This window comes from Ziziphus jujuba, chromosome 1 (genome assembly GCF_031755915.1).
Source record: "Ziziphus jujuba cultivar Dongzao chromosome 1, ASM3175591v1".
Classification (NCBI taxonomy): Eukaryota; Viridiplantae; Streptophyta; class Magnoliopsida; order Rosales; family Rhamnaceae; genus Ziziphus; species Ziziphus jujuba.
In genome coordinates this window covers 13,673,403-13,694,543 of record NC_083379.1, presented here as the reverse complement: position 1 = coordinate 13,694,543, position 21,141 = coordinate 13,673,403, and the positions used below count along the sequence as shown (strand labels likewise).

Here is a 21,141-nt window from a genome sequence, read left to right as displayed (position 1 = left end):
CTTGACCAAGTAATGTAGTAATTTAACACAATAGTCATAATTTTACGGGCCAGCTGTACACATAAATGCCCGAGAAAAATGGAAAGTTTGGCGTGGGAACAAAAAGAAGAAAAGAAACAAAAGTTTCAAACCAATAACCGCAAACTTGATCCAAGACCATTGTTCTTTTGCAGCCTGCAAATCTAAACCAAGCTTTCTGCTACCTTGCAAATGGAGCAGTCATGGATTCAGCATTCATGGAACTGTGATCACTATGCCTAAAACGCACTTCATCATCAGATGGAGAAGCTGTTGTTATGAACATCTCCTCTGTCGAAGGACGTGCCCTGGATTTTTGATCTCCAATATTCCTAGATAACTCCTTCTCCAAACACAGTTTAAGCTCTGCAAGTACAGAGTCCATTGTTGGTCTTCGAATGGAGATGGAATTTGTGCATGCCATTGCTACTTGTAAAGCTTTCCGAACGGACTCCACCTCAAAATCTGAAGCTTTCAGTTCACAATCAACAATTCTGGCTATGTCTCCTTGTTGGAGCCTAGGAACCACCCAATGTTTTATGTGCGTAAAGTGCTCACTGTTGCTTTTAATGACTGCAGTTTGGCCTGTGATTAGCTCTAACAGAACCACACCAAAACTGTAAACATCGCTTTTCTCGTTCAACCTATTATGAGTGCGGTACCTGCATGTATACAAATGCAACAATTATTTCTCACACCTATTAATTCATGAAATTAAGTAACTACTTACTCTGGATCAAGATATCCTACTGTCCCCATGACTAAGGTTGTGACATGATCAGTGGGTTCGTTGCTGGGAAGTAATTTGGAAAGTCCAAAATCTGCTATTTTAGCGTCCAAGTTCTGGGTTAGAAGTATGTTTGCTGTCTTCACATCTCTATGGACTACTGGTGGATTGCATCCGTGATGCAGATACTCTAGACCTGTCCCACCAATATTTACACCAATTTAAATTTGTATTGTTATGAAAATAAGACAAAAACAATAGCAATAGAAGAACCAGAATGAAAACAAAACACAGATTTATATGGAAAATCTTGACGGGAAAAAACCACCGACAAAGAGAGACAAAACTTTTATTGAAAAGATTGTTATAAAAGGTAAGCAAATAGAGTGGCTAAAAACATAATTTAACTGATCTGCAAAAACGTAATATATGTTGTATGGAATAAATTTAAAAACCGGATCGGTCGTATCAGCCCGAGACCTCCATTACCACCATAGAGCCTCAAAATTTTCACAAAAGTAATTTTCACCAAATGGTTTGTCCTGCAAGCTTTTCGGGTCGGGTTAATAATAATTTGGATCACCAACTCTAACATATATATATATATATATGAAATGGTAAGATTCATTATATATATATATATTGTTTGTTTTAATAGATTGGGAAGATTCATTATTGATGTTATGTTAGATGCATAATATGCCTAATTGATAAACCTTGTGCAGCATCTATTGCTATGCGAAGTCTCTTTTCCCAACTCAAATCCCGACTTCTCTCTGCAAAAGTCAAATGTTGCATTATTACCTAAACAAATTAATTACCTGTAATAATGTCATATTACTACTACTCAAGAGAGTACACCTGAAAGATATCGTTTAAGGTTTCCATTAGCCATGTACTCATAGATAAGCGCCAAGCGATCATCAGCATCATCGCAGTACCCAACGAATGCGACCAGGTTTCTGTGATGAGTTCTCATCGACAACTCAGCCTGAACAAATCCACAAAGTATACCTCTGTTAGCAGTTAGTTAATTATTACTTAGCTATCGAATAGAATAGTAATAGGTAACGTCTAGGCATTTTTGCCTTTGCATTAAAATTTATTTAACTTGCTGCTAATAGAAAAAAGCTAAAGTACATTCCCGTCTAACAGATATCAATTAATAAGTCGCCAATTAAAAACCTCCATTTGGAATTCCCTGTATCCTTGACATGTTGATAAAGAGAGCATCTTGACTGCAACTTGTTTTCCATTCTTCATGCAACCATGGTACACTGTCCCAAATCCACCTTTCCCTATCACCTTTTCCAAGTTGTTGGTAATCTCTAAAACTTCTTCATGACTAAATTGAATCTTCTTTGTTTCTACTATTTTTCCTGCTTTCTTATTCATTTCTGCCTCTGCACACATCCAAAGCTAGATTAAACATACCTTCTAAATTTTAGCTTGTTCCTCTAATCTACATCAATTGTATAAAACTATAGTCTGAAATGGACTATATATACATATATATATATATATTAGATAGCATAACATTACTTGATTTTCTCACTCTTCTTAGTATCCATATGACAAGCAGTGCTAAAATGAACGCCACTCCTGATGATAACAATGCCACTACGACAATTTCCTTCTTCCTTTCAGATGAATATGCTTCAGTATGATTCTGGCCATCCAAACTGAAATAAGCAAAAGAAATAACAAACAAAATTAGTAATCATGTTGCAGTCTTTCTGTATATTGCTAGGAGCCAGAATATGAAGCACTCACCGAAAAAAGTCATCTAATGTCTTAAAAATACTCAAGTTTGACATCAAATAAGATCTTAATATACATAACTACTTATGTCTAAATAAATATTTTGTATTTTTTTTTTTTTTTTTGGGTTTCTAAACGAAATGATATGGTTGATATCTTTTTGTACTAAAAAGACATAATAAACCCTGGTTGATAAACTTCATTCAAATTGATAGATATTAGATACTTAAAAAAATGACATATTTATACAAATTTAATATTGAAACAGGGTTTTTAATTCGTGGATGAATTAGTAATTTGAAAAATCACCAGCCCAAATCCTAATCATAATCAATTGCCTAAATCTAACATCAGAAGGAGGCATCGCAAATGGAAATACAGCAGCTGCAGCGTGTTAACTTTAAGGAGAGCGAAGCAGATCAGATCTTAAATCGTCATCCGAAAGTTAGGCAGCTTATAGCACGGCCATGAGAGATTGGGTGCGAAATGGAAGTAAGGGTATTTTTGAGAAGGAAAAAAAAAAAAAAAAAAAAAAATTCAAAAGGCGCTCAGACATTTTGGAACAATTCAGATAAAAACATCTTATATTAAGCTTTTAAGTGAAAATAATAATAATAAATAAAACAAACAAACCAACAAACTAAAATGTACTGATAACTTAAAATTAAGTTGTATTAAGACATAAGTCATGAAAAACAAAGAGCACCTCGGATTGATTGCCAGTTTTATGTTGTAAAGACCTTATTACAATCATGCTAAGACAATTGGTTATATTCCTAAACATAAAAAAATAAAGGAGAAAAAAAAAAATATATATATATATATATAAATCCTAATCATATTTGATAGTGAAAGAAATAAGCCCAGAAAACATTCTGATCTCAGTCGTGAGCGGAGAAGAGAGAGAGAGTGTTAGAGAGAGAGAGAGAGAGAGGTTGTACAGTCTCTCGTTCCTCGACCAGAGCACTATCATTGTACTTGTACGTATAAAAGACAGAAATTTCTAGTATCTTTTTCTTCAGCACAGTATATGTAATTGCAAAATTCAAAACTTGAAGCAGTTGTCCCCCTCCATGTATGGCTTCGCCTTTGTTACTAATTAATTGAGAGAAGGCATATTGTATTTTGTATCCATTTTCAAAGGTATATATTAAATTCCAATATAACCAAATCTTTCAAAGAGGAGTAGTAATGAAGATAAAGGTATTTATGATCATATCTTGAAGTGTTGAGGGGTGTCTCCCAAGTCTTTGTTGATAAGACAAACGTGTATAACATTATCTGAATCTGCCCTGCTGATTATAATCTCAGCTGTGACAGTGTGGGATGAACCTTAAAAAAATCATACGAATCCTCTTTGGTTTACTCATATTTTAAAAAAGTGTATAAAAGGTATTCTGTAATTTAAAATAATGTAGAAATAATGTAGAAATGACTTCTACCGTTAGTAAGTTTTTGTATTTTTCTTATATAAAACATTTTATTTATTTCATAATTAAAAATCAATACAAATTAAAAAATGTAAATTAATTTTAATACTTTTAAATATGTAAATATATCATAAAATTAAAAAAAAAATATATATATATATATAGGAAATAAAATATTTTAAAGGCAAAGTGGAACATTATTTGTTTTTTTAAAAGTAAAATATTTAAATGAACATATATTAATAATTATTTTAATATTTAAACTAGTATATATTGTTTTTTTTATTATCATTTTTAAATGTAACAAGTCACTTTTTAAAAATTTGAGAGTATTTATGATTTTTTATGCTGCCAGTTAGGAAATAAAATATCAAATAATTGAAAGGTAATAACGGTAAGGGATATTTTGAATTGTTTCAACAACGAAATATTTTTTTGAAAATATGATATAAATCTAGTTGTATAAGATGTAAAACAAATTGTATATTGAAAATTTAATATGAAAGTTTTAAATTCAAATGTCTATGTGTAATCGGCCAAAATACAAATGCTAAAATACATGTGAATTCTATAATTCTATATATATAGGATTTTCTCATAAGCACCTAAGATTAAGTCTTCTTTCTTTCTTTTAATTTTTTTTTTCCTTGGTAATCAAATTTTAAGTCATTGTGTTGAAATTGTGAGCTCTATTTACATTGATTTTGAAAGATCCGATGGTGAACCACACACCCACCATGCAAAGCTCTATTATATTTCTTTGTTCGGAAGAGCCCAACATATAAAAGCAAATAAAAAATTATTTAACTTGCGATTTCAATATTGAAACTTTGTCCAGTATATATAGTTGTATATTTTGAAACGATAATCTTGGATTTTAGTGTTGATATTACAAATAACATGTGTTCAAGTTTGTTATAGTAAGCTGCCTCATTTGGTTTCCTTAAAAGCGACTGCGGCAAATTCATTTTTAGACTGCCATTCGATTCATGTGTAGGGATGATTTCTTTAAGCTGAAGAATAAATAGATTATGATCCATTAGAAGTTTAACGATTAGGCACAGGGCGGATCCAGAGGGGACCAACAAAAGCCATGACCCTCCCAAATTCCTGAAATTTTTCCTAGTACTAATAAAATTTCTAAAAGATCCTTCTTTTTGCATATAATATGTACCTTATTTAAATATGACCTCTACAAATTAAATATGATTTTTCTAAAACTACAAAGTTTTTACTCAAATATTACCAACTCAAAAACCACAATTAATATTCTTTTGAAATTTATTCCATAACTTTAAAGCACTCATTTATATTTTTATATCTACAAGTAACTTTAACAAACTAGCATTAAAATGCATTTGTTTTTTCTAATGGTAATAACAATAAAAAATTTAAAAAAAAAATTCCATCTAGCATAGAAAAAGAAAGAGAAAAAATAAATCATTGTGACCAATACATATTTATATATATATATATATATATATATAAATATACGCTTTGCAAGTCCATATACAATAATAACTTTTTGAATGAAAAATCAGAGAGACATGTGTTAAAAAACTAAAATTTCATGAAATTCAAACTCAAAGTTCAAATCATGATGGCCTTAGGGACAATATTTTCCTCTTGAAAGCTGTTTTGGTGGTGTAAAAGCAGATGTTAACCTGTTCGATCGGCGGTGGGCATATATTAGTCAAAGCTGCAAGTAGACGGAAGAAACCAATTGTTGTAGTTTCCATGCTCGCAATGCTTGTCGGAAGAAACCAATTGTTGTAGTTTCCATGCTCGCAATGCTTTCTCAGAAATTTGACAAAAAGTGAACGTGATTTGCATTTTTATGGTATTGCTGTACTCTCCATGTCCTTTGTTGGAAAAAAGCTACTATGAAATATTAGGCATACTCAATCACTTGTCATTGACATCTGGCATGAGTGTTTGACAAGGCTTAAAAAAAATAAAATAATAACAATTAAAGGCTACATATCCATTTCAAGTTGTGAACATATTGCCTACCGATGAAAGAGGAGGTAGAAAATGTGGAAAAGTTGAAAAAAAACAAAAAAGGCATGCCACTGATGATGCTACTTTGGTGATGTCATAATTGGTGCCGAATTTGCTATTGGATTTCACAATAATGAACATAATAGGTGCCGAATTTGCCATTGGATTTCACAATAATGAAAATATGTGAAACCCATAACATTTTATTAAGTTAAATATTATTATTTTATGAATAAAGGATGTATCCAACACCGTTTAGTAAAATTTATTATTTGACATTGCTAATTTTTAACACATAATATTAAAGTGTAAATGTTAAAATTTGACATTAATGTTAACATCTATTATTGGAGAGTTTTTACCAGCATGAAACTGATATTTACCGTTGGAAATTGTTTGAGTTAGATGGTTTGAACATGTCTTTTCTCTTAACCTAAGCTTTACAATTTACTTCTTTTTTTTATTTTTATTTTTTATTTTTTTATTTCAAGCTCTATTCACATTGATTTTGAAGGATCCGGTGGTGGAGTTTTGAAGGATCCGGTGGTGGAGCACACACCCACCATGCAAAGATCCATTTTTCTTGTTAAAGAGCTCAACGTAGAAAAGTAAATAAAAATTTACTAACTTGTGATCTCAACATTGAAGCATAGTTTAACATATTAAATTTTTTTGCGAAATTTGTACATTTTTTAAACATATAGAAATGAAATTTAACTTCTAAATGAAAAATAATATAATTTTCATAATATCCATTGAAATTTTTTATATTTTTCTATAATTTCTATAGAAACTTCTATCATAACATCCACATTAAATCTTTTACAATTTAGTTAAAAAATCCATAATTTTAATAAAAAATTTAAAAGTATTTATAATTTTTTCAAAAAAAATTAAAACTTTTTATGAATATTATTGATTTTAGTAAAACTTTTCACCAAATTAACATTATTGATAGATTTTTTTAATATTTTAATTACCTTCCAATATTTAAGCAAATAAAAATTAAAAAAATTATATTTAATAAATAATATCCAAAATTATACTAGACAAGTTTACCTATCATATTTTTAGAGAAAATTAACGTGACAAATTACAAGTTTACTTTTCCATTATTATATATATTTTTACAATAATAAATTTAATATTTTTCTAAATATTATAAAGTAGCTAAAAATTAAAATGTAGATAAAAATTAAAAAAATATAAAGGGAATATATTCTCTACAAACTTAGTTATTAGATATTTATATTGACGAAATATTAACAATTAAGGACAAACTTATCGAAGAGATACAATTTTTAATAATCATTTCTTATATTTCATATCTTAAAATGAAAACGGAGAACATACTAATAATTTTCAACCTCCCAAAAGTTTTTTATGGTATGAAATTGATATTTGTGAAATACCATATAATTGTAATAATTATTCCATATATCTTAATTAATAAATAATTTTATTAAATATGTAGTTTTGCATATTTGTTTATTAATAATAATATATTTATAACCATTAACGCTTACTATAAATCGATTGGTTAAGAGAAATGAAATATCTATTCAATATTTTTATAATTTTTATAATTAAATTGATAATTAATTAATTAAACAAGCAAATCCTAAAGTTTTAATAAATTTTTTTATTTTTTTATATAAATTTCAATTAATTTCTCATAATTTTTTTATGGATTTCTATTAATATTTAATATTTTAAATATTTTTTTATATTATAAATATTTAATATTTCTGTCGAAATTTTAACTTTTTATAGAGAAGGAAAGCAACAATCTTTCATTTTTAATTTTAGTATGCGTATTTCCTGCTGTTATTGCCCTCTGAATGTAGGCCAGGCCTTGATTTTGGGCTCTCCCAAGGCCCTCTAATACACATGCGTCCAAAATTGTTTAACGTGGCACATAGTTAATCAATAAAAAGGAGGTAAATTCAAATTAATTTTTATAAATTGTAAAAAAGTGGCAGTTCATCCTGTAATTTAAAGAAACAAATATAGTGTTACTAATTCTTTATCGTCAAAAATATTTGATGTAGATGGGTAATAAATTTCTCTCTCAGTTATAATAAGGGTAATAAGCCATATAGAATCCCATGTGAAATCAAAATAAATATAATTAACTTAAAAAAATAGAAAATTAGGGAAACTATAATATATACATACATATATATATATATGGAAATTCTATGGTGAGGACGGTCCGCATGAGAACCGAAGTATTAGTGATGGTTTTTCATAGTATTAACGACGGTTTTTTAGAAAATCGTTACCAATACTATGAAAAACCGTCACCAATACTATGGTCCGCATCATAGACGGACTGTATATACATATATATACGTGTATATATATATATATATATATATATATGAAAGTATTTTGTTTGAAGGATATATGAAAGTTAATCATGTAAGGCAACATTGAAATCAAAATTAAAATTGAGGGTCTTGAAAGATTTAAAATTAGAGGGAACATAAATATTATTTAGGGTGCTAATATATAAAGGTACTTCTTTTTTTTTTTTTAACAAAAAAATTGAAACTAGAGGTAAAATAGAAACACCAAAAGTATATAGTAAACATTCCTAAAAGTTATTTAGGGTACTAATTTTCGTAACACCCCCAAATACATTAAAAATAAAACTTCATAACTTATATGCATGTCATTGATTGAAACATAAACATTTGAAAAAACATATTCGCAACCAAAAAAAAAAATATATATATATATATATATATAAAGTTCAATGATATGCATGATTGGTGTGACGTTATTCTTAATTTAATACATAAAAAACTAAATAATAATGTAGAGCTAGTAATATCTTATATGCGATTGAAACATTTATGATCCACGTACAAAACAAATAACAAGACGAAAAGGAAAGAAAAAAACAAATAGATTGGCTTTTCAAACTTTAAAATATAGACAGATTATCCCAACAATTACATAATATTAATTGTCATTAATTATGGAAGTGGGTGGAGTCTAACTGGAAGTCCTTGTGCTGGGGTTGGCATCATCAAGCTACTTAAAATTTTCTCACTGGGGTATAAAACCTGGCACTTGAACTTATTGACTAAGTTGTGGATGAAAGTGAGGATTACTAGGCGAGCATAGTCTCTACCAGTGCACATTCTTGGTCCTCCACCGAATGGAATGAAAGAGTAAGGTGGATGTGATCCTCCATGTTCTCCTTCAAACCTTGAAGGATCAAATCTTTTTGGATCAGGAAAATATTCTGGATTCTTGTTTGTCATATTTACCGCCCAATAAATCTGCACCAACAGTTATACATCCATTATGCAAATGTCATTTATGTAATTTCTAATAATTATGTGGATTGTAACACATACAGTCCATGTAATTACATATAACATGAGGTCTTATAAAAATAATTTTTGAGTATTTGATTATGAATGATTGTTTATGCCATACTATTCATATAAAAGGCCTTTCTTTTTCTTTTTTTTTTTCTTTTTTTGAAAAACATATAAAAGTTAAATATAAAACTTTTTTTTCATCAATACACCTAATATAAGATAAACATATATATATATATATATATACAGTCCATTTATGGTGCGGACGGTCCTTATACGGACCACAGTATTTGTGACGATTTTTTATAGTATTGGTGATAATTTTCTAAAAAATCGTCGTTAATACTATAAAAAACCGTCACTAATACTGCGGTCTTCATATAGACCGTCCTCACTATAGAATTTTCATATATATATATATATGTATATTATTTGTTATTATTGATTGATGATTATCAACATATATGATTTATGTTATTGGTAATGTTATGGGTTCATTTTTTTGTATAAATTTTTAATTTGAAAAAGTTATATCCAATTTAACTTAAAAACTAATTAGTAAGTCGTATCAGTTAATAAAAATAATGCATAGAAATAAGCAGATTATATATATCATTGCAATATGTATATATATATATATATATAATATCAAGGATTTTTGCAATAACATATGTAACAAATGTTAACATTTTTTTATCATCAAAATCATTGAAATAATATGAGTGTACCTTGCAGCCTTTGGGAATGGTGAAACCAGCAAAGGTGAAATCAGTGATGGCCTCCCTAAAAGCTCCCTGTAAAGGTGCTACTAGTCTCATAGTTTCGCATGCAACAGCCCACGTATACTTCATTCTGTATATATGCTCCCAACCTATTTCTTCATCACTTCCTTCCCTCGTTGACCATATCTCAGATTGCTCTGCCATCAATTTCATTAATACAAGCAAAATTAATACCCATAAAAAAAAAAATTTATAGAATTTACTAAAAATGTTACAATATCAATATATATGAAGTTGGATACATATATACCAGAGAGTATCTTTTGGTAGATGTCGGGCCTTTCACCAATATGCTTAACCATGAAAGTGATTACAGTGGCAGCAGAACTATAACTAGCCGTCAGCAAACCCAACATCGTTTCCACAATTTTCTCCGGGGGTGTAAATTTCCTGCCACTCTGGTTTCCAGCAATCAACTGGGAAAGCAAGTCTTCCTTCACAACCCCATTATTAGACGACATCTTCACTCTTTTTTCCTCTATAAAAATTCCAAGTTCCTTCCGGAGCTCAGCTGCCGCTTTGCTTGCTCGGTGGAATATGGTACCCGGAAAGTTCAAATCCATGGAATGAATACCCATAGCCAAGTCGTCGAACTTTCCCACCAGGTTCTCTGCTCGCTCGGAATCTTCCAGACCCATGAAGTAATTGCAGGCCAAAGTCAGCGTGAACGTTTTGGCAAAAGGATAAACCTCCACTACTTCTTGTTTTGCTTCCAAATAGCTTCTCAGAAAGCTCTTCGTGAACGAGTCAAACTTCGCCACGTACCTCGCTTCTGGTCTAAGAAAACCAGAAGCGCTTGTCAATGTTTTAGGTTGAGGTTGAGTAGCCGGAGAAGGCTGTGACGGTGACGGTGTCGGTGTCGGTGTCGGGTTTGGTCGGTTCATCTGGAAAAGGCTTCGTTGCGAAGGAGGGTACCAGACTTTGAGGAGTTTTTGGTCGTTGGAGGAGATGAATTTGCTGCCGGCGGGACCGGAAAAGATGGCGGTTGGTCGTCGGAAAATGTTTGTCATGAAAACTTGTGAAGAGTATTTTTTGGTTCTGTGATTGATGAAGTTCTCGGGGGTTTCGTAGAGGAATTCAATGGTTTCTCCAATTATTGGCCATCCGGCACTGCCTGGTGGGAGGTTTTTGCTGTTGCTGTAATTTTTGTGATTGAACAAGAAATATGTTGATGTGGCGAAAAGGATGAAAAGCAGCAGAGACAGAGATTGGAAGATCAAGTCCATGGAGATAGACATATCACAAAATGTTACTACAAGGCTGATAAGTGAATTGGAAAACTGCTGGTTTGTATAGTTTGAAACAAATATTATACATTTTTAGCCGATAAAAAAAAAATATATATATATATATATATTATACTTACTCTTTTTTTTTTAAAAAAATAAAATAAAATAAAATATAAACATGTATACATAATATTGGTTGAAAATCTTTATCAGATACCATATAGTACAAATAATTATTAAGAATTGGTTTTTCTTATCATATAGTACAAAAATAATTATTAACAATTATTAATAATTTGCTATATGTACGGGTATGATATCATGTATAGTATTTTACAATAAAAAAAGATGATATTATATATGGTAGTCAATTTTGATTATGATAGGTATAAATAAACACAAACTGACATGCAATTTGCAAAATATTAAAATCAAATACCGCATTAAACGTCTTATGGAATAATAGTACACACACTCTCTCTCTCTCTCTCTCTCTCTCTCTCTCTCTCTCTCTCTCTCTCTCTCTCTCTCTCTTAATCATAAATAATAGTATATTCAAAGTTGTTTAAGAAAAAAGAAAAAGAAAAATCACACTAATTATATCAAAATAATTCTTTTTTTTTTTTTATGTGAATCCAAATTAGTCAAGTTGCTTGGAAATAACATGCTTTGCTTAAAAAGAATTGTTAACCAATTGTCTTTCATATACGTATTCTAGATTGTATTAAATATTGTTTGAATTAAAAAAAAAAAGGTTTAAATTATTATGCTACGAAGCAAAAAATTTTGAGAATCTAAAACCAAAACATTTAAAAAAAAAAAAAAATGGGTTACATCCGGGCCAGGTATCCCATAATCCATCTCTACTAGGCCGTGAATAGGATGGAGTTGCCTCAGTTAGGGGAATTTAGTCCATATCCCTATTGGAAGACCCTTAAGGAAATGGGGAATTTGGCATAATACCCTCTTTAGAAAGGCTATGATGATATATACCCTTGCATTGATGAATTTTTTTGTTTTGCCCTTTAATATCCATTACACCCTTAAAAAAATTTTAAAAAACATGGATGTCCTTTATTTTAGATTTAATATAAGGAGACCTTTTGTGGCTCCTCCTATTCAGTTTCTGGGTTCTCATCCAAAACCAATGCTGTGATTAGAAATAGGACCAAATCTAAGGACAACAAGTTTGAGTTCAATGAAAGCAATGCTCAAATCTTTAGGTTAATGCTTGATGATGCCCATCTTCAATCTCGCCTTTATTTCTACGAGTATCGGAATGCTTTTACCTTCTCGCTTGTGGTTATTTCTTCTTTGCTACTTTAGAAATACTTAAATGGTGGATCGGAAGAATCTGGGTCTTTAGCAAATGGCAGTTTTGTTCCAATTCTACTAGGATTTATGGGTATTTTTAAGTTTTTGACGTTGCTCGCCAAAGTTTCTTTTGAAAAATCTGCATCGAGGAGGTCGGAGAAGCAATTGAATGTTCTCTTTGGGGCTTTGGGAGCCATAGCTGGGAATATGGTTTGCTTCTTAATTAGTCCTTTGGTTCTGGATTTCAATTTTGGTCCACTTGATGGTTTTGATAGATCTTCAATTGCTATTTTAATGGCGAGCAATGTCCTTTGGTTCTGGATTACCGTAGGACCTTTGGTAATTACCGATGAAACATACGGTAATCAATTTGTAGTTGCTGAAAAAATTATTATAGGTTTCATCGGAAATTACTGAAACCCCTATGGTTATCACGTTTTACCAATTTTTTGGCCCTCACAAGTCCCCAAATGTGTGTTAAATGCAAAAACATGCAAAATATACATTATTCAATGATCCTAAGGAGAAAAACCCCAAAAGTTCTGAAAAAGTTTTCAAATTGGCACAAAAATTTGATTACCGTAGGGCTTTCGGTAATTACTGATGAAACCTACGGTAATCAATTTATACTTCCTGCAAAAATTATGGATGGTTTCATCGGTAATTACCGAAATCCCTATGGTAATCACATTTTACCAATTTTTTGGCCCCCACAAGTCTCCTAATGTGTGTTAAATGCAAAAACATGCAAAATATACATTCTTCAATGATCCTAAGGAGAAAAAACCCCAAAAGTTCTGAAAAAGTTCTCAAATTGGCACAAAAATTTGATTACCATAGGACCTTCGGTAATTATCAATGAAACCTATGGTAATTAATTTATACTTGTTGGAAAAATTACCGAAGGTTTCATCGATAATTACCGAAGGCCCTACGGTAATAAAATGTTTTTGCCAATTTGAGAATTGTTCCAGAACTTTTAGGGTTTTTTCTCCTTAGGATAATTGAGGAATGTATATTTTGCATATTTTTGCATTTAACACATATTAGAGGACTTGCGGGGGCCAAAAAATTGATAAAATATGATTACCACAGGGGTTTTGGTAATTATCGATGAAACCTTTGGTAATTTTTCCAGCAAATATAAATTGATTACCATAGGTTTCATCGATAATTACTAAAGGCCCTATGGTAATCAAATTTTTTTGCTAATTTGAGAACTTTTTCAGAATTTTTGGGGTTTTTTCTCCTTAGAATCATTGAAGAATGTATATTTTGTATGTTTTTGCATTTAACACACATTAGGGGACTTGTGGGGGCCAAAAAATTGGTAAAATGTGACTACCACAGGGGTTTCGGTAATTTTTCCAGCAAGTATAAATTGATTACCGTAGGTTTCATCGGTAATTATCGAAGGCCTTACGGTAATCAAATTTTTGTGCCAATTTAAGAACTTTTCAGAACTGTTGGGGTTTTTTTGTCCTTAGGATCATTGAAGAATGTATATTTTGCATGTTTTTTCATTTAACACACATTAGGGGACTTGTGGGGGCCAAAAAATTAGTAAAATGTGATTACCACAAAGGTTTCGATAATTACCGATAAAATCTATGGTAATCAAATATTTTTGCCAATTTGAGAACTTTTTCCGAACTTTTGGGATTTTTTCTATTTAAGGTCATTGATGAATGTATGGGGTTTTTTCTGTTTCGGTTTTTTTTTTTTTTTAAATTTTGTTAACAAGCGACGCACAATGAAGATTGTGCGTCGCTTGTTCTCCTTTTTTTTTTTTCTTTTTTTTTTGCTTGTTTTAGTTAATCTAATTTTATTTCAACTACAAATAACTAGTGAAAATATCAGAGCAACATAACTGAGCTTTTTTTTTTTATGATTTTGGTAACAGGCGATGTACAATGAAGATTGTGCATCGCCTATTCTCCTTTTTTTTTTTTTTTTTGGTTTTTTTAGTCAATCTAATTTTATTTCAACTACAAATAACCAATAAAAATATCAGAGCAACATAACTGAGTTGGTTTTTTTTTTTAGATTTTGGTAATAGGCGACACACAATGAAGATTTTGCGTCGCCTGTTCTCTCTCTTTTTTTTTTTTCTTTTAATCAATCTAATTTTATTTCAACTACAAATAATAGGTGAAAATATTAAAGCAATATAACTGAGCTGGTTTTTTTTTTAGATTTTGGTAACCCATGAGTCCCCTAATGTGTGTTAAATGCAAAAACATGAAAAATATACATTCTTCAATGATCCTAAAGAGAAAAAACCCCAAAAGTTTTGAAGAAGTTCTCAAATTGGCACAAAAATTTGATTACCATAGGACCTTCGGTAATTACCGATGAAACCTACGGTAATCAATTTATACTTGCTGAAAAAATTACCGAAGGTTTCATTGGTGATTATCGAAGGCCCTAAGGTAATCAAATTTTTTTGCCACTTTGAGAACTTTTTCCAAACTTTTGGGATTTTTTCTCCTTAGGATCATTGAAAAATGTATATTTTGCATGTTGTTGCATTTAACACACATTATGGAACTTGTGGGGGCCAAAAAAGTTGTCGAATGTGATTACTATAGGGGTTTTGGTAATTACCGATGATTTCTATGGTAATTTTTCCAGCAAGTATAAATTGATTATCGTAGGTTTCATCAGTATTACTGAAGGCCTTATGGTAATCAAATTTTTGTGCCAATTTAAGAACTTTTTCAGAACATATGGGGTTTTTTCTCCTTAGGATCATTGAAGAATGTATATTTTGCATGTTGTTGCATTTAATACACATTAGGGGACTTGTGGGGGCCAAAAAATTGGTAAAATGTAATTACCATAAGGGTTTTGGTAATTACCGATGAAACCTACGGTAATCAAATATTTTTGCCAATTTGAGAACTTTTTCCGAACTTTTGGGGTTTTTTCTATTTAGGGTCATTGATATTTTATCAACACAATATGATAAATGACTTTTCCAATGAAACAACACATAAAACCAACATCTATTATGCCAAAACACATGTTACGCGGTTGAGCTACTAATTGCATTCCTTACTACATTGCATAACACACGCATACCACATAACATGCCCCCATTGTCTTAATATAGCGTAGAGCAATTTATGGTCCTTCAGTTGAATGGTGCTGTTGGTTGGTAGTGCTATCAAGAGGTACGGCGGCCGAGCATGTTCTGCTACTATGACCAATCTGTTTGCACCTCCTGCATCTATATTGATGATGCTCCTCTCCTTGAGATTGAATCCTCTTCTTTCTTGGTCTTCTTGACTGTTTGCCAATCTTAGGTGGAAGTACAAGCTGGTTTATGACATCATCTGGAGCATGCCACTGACATTTATCTCCAAGTGGATATATGGTTTTCAAATATGCGTTACAGAGTGAGCCAACTGAGTAATGCACCGAGCAAAGGATATATGGAGAAATATGTCAATACTTACATGCTGCAATTGCATGGACACAAGGAAAGCCAGGTTTCTCTATACGGCATGTGCATTATCTGTCAAATTTAAATGAATAATATGCTTCAGTGACTACCAAATAAGGGTGCTTATGAAATGAATGATGCAATCTAGAGAAAATCAACTCTAATAAATTGAAAAGTGTGCAAAGACTTTCAAACAGAAATTTTACCAGCCTAATCAAGTACACTTCTCATTCCCAACACTATGATAAAGAAAGGTTGTAAACATGTCCCCAAAGAAAAAAGGTTGTATCCATATTCCCAAAGAAAAGTTTATCCAAAAAGGTTAGACAACATAAAAGAAAAGCTCTTTAGGTAAATAAATCAAACACCGATAACATACAAAACTACATGATAATAATTCAGAGAAGGTCATATAAAAGAATAAAACAAAAGGTCATCAAGTTATTTTCTCTCATGGACATAATCAAATCCATTTCCTCAAAATCGTAGTTAACATAAGAGAGCTACATTAGGAGGATAAAATGCTTAAAATTTTTTTTTTTTAAAAGTAAACAACCAAGATATTGTAATGTATTTAGACTTTGAATATATGAAACAACTTACATAATATATTAAACAATATGTGAACAAAACTATGATGCATATTATATGTGAGTCGACATAAATATGAATTTTAGGGACAAAGATATTGCACACGTGATATACATTATGAGCTAATTCACTTAGAATTTTGCTTTATCTAGTTGATGGAGAATATGTCAATATCAACATTTATATGACCTTATAATGCAAATAAACAAAACAAAACTTCAAGTTAAATAGAATATACAATTAAAAAACCAAACAAAACATACAATTCTTCCAAAACTTCAATTTCTATTCTCCACAATTCAATCTTCAATCTCCATACTTCTAGCATACCAAAAAGCACATAACATATAATTCTTCCAGCATACAAAATCCACATTCCTCAGCGTAAAAAATTCACATTCTTCCATACTTCATCAAAAATAAAGACAAAATTAGGGAGAAAAATTTAGGCTATGTACCTTTGAAAATTTATGCCACTGCCCAAATTTAGTCAATCCTTCAATTAATTGGTTCTTCCTTTCTTCATATGTGAGCTTTTTTAAGTTGAACTTGTCAAACAAAGAAAGAGAGCAACTATCGTCAGATTCTTTATTTATAAAAGGAAAAACAAACAAAGAAAGTCATTCATGTAACCAAGTAACTAACTTTTTTTTTTTCTAACGTTATATGATCAAACGTAGCTACAAAGAGAAACTAAAGGTTGTTTAATCTCAAATTAGAACAAAACAGAATAGTTATAATATACATAGTATATATAATCAAAATTGCATATTATCAGTATAACTCAGCATTTAGCATATATAACCAAATTCTCTCTAACATGCTCGTTATCTACATGTTAAGTTATACACAAAATGCATTTATTAAAGACATTGTATTAATTGTAAGTTCATAGATATTGGTACAAAAAAGTTAAGTTGGAGGTCATTGTTTCTATACCAAAGAAAGAAGAATAAAATGAGGGGGATTATACCCCCATAATCATTTATCACACCATCAACACATGTAACAAATCTAATATTAATGTTGAACTTCACCAGTAACAAAAAAACCCATGTTCAATAAGAATTCGACTTTCAAAGGAGACAATTCCATTTCTTTGATCAAGAAACACATATTGTCTCCTATCTATACATATATATATATATATATAAACATGACAAATAAAAATAAGAATATCTAGGATTTGAGTGTAAGGCATTTGAAGGTAAGCCTTTTAAGTAGTAATTTTAGTAAAAATTTCTCTACTTGTCGTATATATTCTGCTAGTATCTAAATAACAGTAAATTTCCAAGCACATCAAAGATAGATACACAGCTAATAAAACATGGTTAATGAGATTATGATTAAAACATGGTCAAAGAGATTATGATAAGATAATATTAGAATCAGTATCCATTATTGGCATAGAACATGATCAGATTGGACAATAGAGTTAATATATACATATATGCCAAGCTACTTCAAGTGTGTGCATAGAGGGGAAAAAAAAAATCATAGCTTTCTTAGCCAGACATAACAATATATTTTAGGTGAGAGATGAAGCTCTTTACAGAAAGCAAGATGCATTGAACAAGCAAGAATTGTAATGTAAACACATTTACTCCTACATATATCTATATCTTAATATTTAAAAGATATGTATGGATATGGATTGAGAAAGTTTGACCATACAAGCGTCTCTCATGTCCCATATGCTTCTGGTGAGGTTTACATCCTGCACATATCTATATATTATTCTTTCCGCAAAAAGACAACAAAGATCGATCTAGAAAACTTTAACAATGCAGCTACATGGTAGCTTAACAGACACAAGTAATTTTGACTCACTAGTTCACAGTTGATCAAGATATTGGCGAATACCACATATGATCAAGAAAAGAGTACCTATAATCACATGAAAAACCATGAAAGCCAGTTGCTAAGAAAAAGGTAGAACCATAAATACTATCCGAAATAGTGAAGGGTGCTTGATAATATTCCATTCCTTGAAAGCCAATGAATACTAGAGCCAGTGAAACAGTAGCTATTCAAGATAGCTTTTATTCAATTAGGGCGAATATACGGAATACCCCAGAAGGGAATTTTGCTCTACTTCCCTCAATCTTCACTTTACACCACGCCAACTCCCCTTTCATCATAAGGCGTGGAATAAGACCAGGGGGTAATCTCCATGGGACTCCAAAATTGCATCTATCATGGTACAATGAGGATGAGTTTTATCTCCAACAGAAAATCCATGAACTCTATTGTCAAGCTCAATCCAACTATGCCTAGGATCGTTTTTCACTTGTAAGTCTCTCAGTCTCTTCCTCACTTCCATCTTCTCACTCCACTTCCAACATATATGTTAGGCAAAATTAAATATTCAGGTATTCGCTTAGGATTTAAACTAAATATCTTCTCTGCTAGACAACATTATATAATGTTAAGACATTCAAACACAAGACCAGATAACATTCAATAATTATCAACCTCTTAAACTTTAAGAAAACATATACGTTTTAGCAAGAATGAAATAGTAAATGGGATGCTAGTTGATTATTTTTATCATTTCTCTGTTTACTACCATTATTATGGTTTTTTTAGTCTTTGCTCACAAAAAAAAAAAAAAAAAAAGAGGGGGGGGGGGGGGGGATGACCTAAAATGGGGTCTGCAATAAAAAAAATGAAATACCAATAAAAGATTGAAATAAAAATTGTAAAGCCTTGAGAAAATGTTCGACCAATAAGTGGTGGGTTTTGAATTTTTGATCAAAAAAGTGTAGGGAGGTGTACCATAAACATTAATAGTGTCCTGGGGTGGTTCCTTATCAGATTTCTTCACTGTGATATTAGCACAGACAACAGCATGAATTATCTTATGCAATTCTTCAAGGTTATTTACCTTAATTCTTCTTTCTATGTACTCACCAAAGGATTTCACTAAAAAAAAAGAAAAAGAAAAGAGAAACCCAGTAAGAACTTCAAATATGATTTTGACAAATGCATAAAAACAAACAATAGGTGGGTTTGAAAAGAGAAATAGAGAAATGATTACCAAAAGAAGAATTAAAAATAGAGAAGGATTACTAGGAGAAGGATCAAAGTTTGTGATAAATGAAAAATGAAGAACGCGAACAAACCCAACAAATAATCTCGAATAAACCTAACCCTTGAACTAAAATCCAAAAATTTCAACAAGATAAATTTACCAATGATTGAGAGAGAGAGAGAGACGGGATCGCACCCAGAGAGAGAGAGAGAGAGAGAGAAGAGATCTTAGAGCTGTTTTGTCTTCCTCTTTTCTTCATAGTTCGTTTGGTTCAAGGGAAAAATGGACCATTTTCCTTCTATTTTTCTTTTGATATTTGAAAAGGATACTTTAAGAATATTGAAAAATGAGAGGGCAAAAAAAAAAAGACTGAGAACTGAGTGGGTAAATTTCCTTAAGGGTCTTCCAATAGGGTATTGGACCAAATTCCTTTAAGGAAATTTACCCACTCGGGTCTCAATCTTTTTCTTTTGCCCTCTCATTTTTCAATATTCCTAAAGTATCATTTTCAAATATCAAAAGAAAAATAGAAGGAAAATGGTCCATTTTTCCCTTGAACCAAACGAACTATGAAGAAAAGAGGAAGACAAAACAGCTCTAAGATCTCTTCTCTCTCTCTCTCTCTCTCTCTCTCTCTCTGGGTGCGATCCCGTCTCTCTCTCTCTCTCAATCATTGGTAAGTTTATCTTGTTGAAATTTTTGGGTTTTAGTTCAAGGGTTAGGTTTATTCGAGATTATTTGTTGGGTTTGTTCGCGTTCTTCATTTTTCATTTATCACAAACTTTGATCCTTCTCCTAGTAATCCTTCTCTATTTTTAATTCTTCTTTTGGTAATCATTTCTCTATTCCACTTTCAAACCCATCTACTGTTTGTTTGTATGCATCTGTCAAAATCATATTTGAAGTTCTTACTGGGTTTCTCTTTTTTTTTTTTTTTAATAAAATACTTTGGTGAGTACATAGAAAGAGGAATTAAGGCAAATAAGCTTGAAAAATTGCATAAGATAATTCATGTTGCAGTCTGTGCTAATCTCACAAAGAAGAAATTTGATAAGGGACAACCCTAGGACACTATAAACGTTTATGATACACCTCCCTGCACTTTTTTGATCAAAAATTCAAACCCACCACTTATTGGTCGAACATTTTCTCAAGGCTTTATAATTTTTGTTTCAATCTTTTATTGCTATTTCATTTTTTGGTTCTAGACACCATTTTAGGTCATTTCCTTTTTTTTTTTTTTTTTTTGGTGAGCAAAGACTAAAAGAACCATAACAATGGTAGTAAACAGAGAAATGATAAAAATAAACAATAAGCATCCCATTTACTATTTTATTCTTGCTAAGACGTATATGTTTTCTTAACGTTTAAATTTTTGTGAGGTTGATAATTATTGAATGTTATCTGCTCTTGTGTTTGAATGTCTTAACATTATATAATGTTGTCTAGTAGAGAAGATATTTAGTTT

The 21,141-nt window shown here is 30.9% G+C and overlaps 2 protein-coding genes across 2 annotated transcripts; both read right to left on the bottom strand.

Annotated features, from left to right (window-relative positions):
* Positions 1 to 199: 199 nt before the first annotated feature.
* LOC107418544 (probable LRR receptor-like serine/threonine-protein kinase At4g29180) lies at positions 200 to 5,675 on the bottom strand. Its single transcript, XM_060820017.1, has 8 exons — positions 5,601 to 5,675; positions 4,837 to 4,949; positions 2,288 to 2,427; positions 1,931 to 2,148; positions 1,607 to 1,736; positions 1,462 to 1,521; positions 749 to 941; positions 200 to 680 (listed from the first exon to the last, which is right to left on the bottom strand). The coding sequence occupies exons 1-8, from the start codon at positions 5,673 to 5,675 to the stop codon at positions 200 to 202; spliced, it is 1,410 nt and encodes a 469-aa protein (XP_060676000.1).
* Positions 5,676 to 8,833: 3,158 nt separating this feature from the next.
* Positions 8,834 to 11,310, bottom strand: LOC107433828 (beta-amyrin 28-monooxygenase-like). Its single transcript, XM_016045189.4, has 3 exons — positions 10,308 to 11,310; positions 10,004 to 10,194; positions 8,834 to 9,230 (listed from the first exon to the last, which is right to left on the bottom strand). The coding sequence occupies exons 1-3, from the start codon at positions 11,293 to 11,295 to the stop codon at positions 8,922 to 8,924; spliced, it is 1,488 nt and encodes a 495-aa protein (XP_015900675.2). The 5' UTR covers positions 11,296 to 11,310; the 3' UTR covers positions 8,834 to 8,921.
* Between the last annotated feature and the right edge of the window lie 9,831 nt (positions 11,311 to 21,141).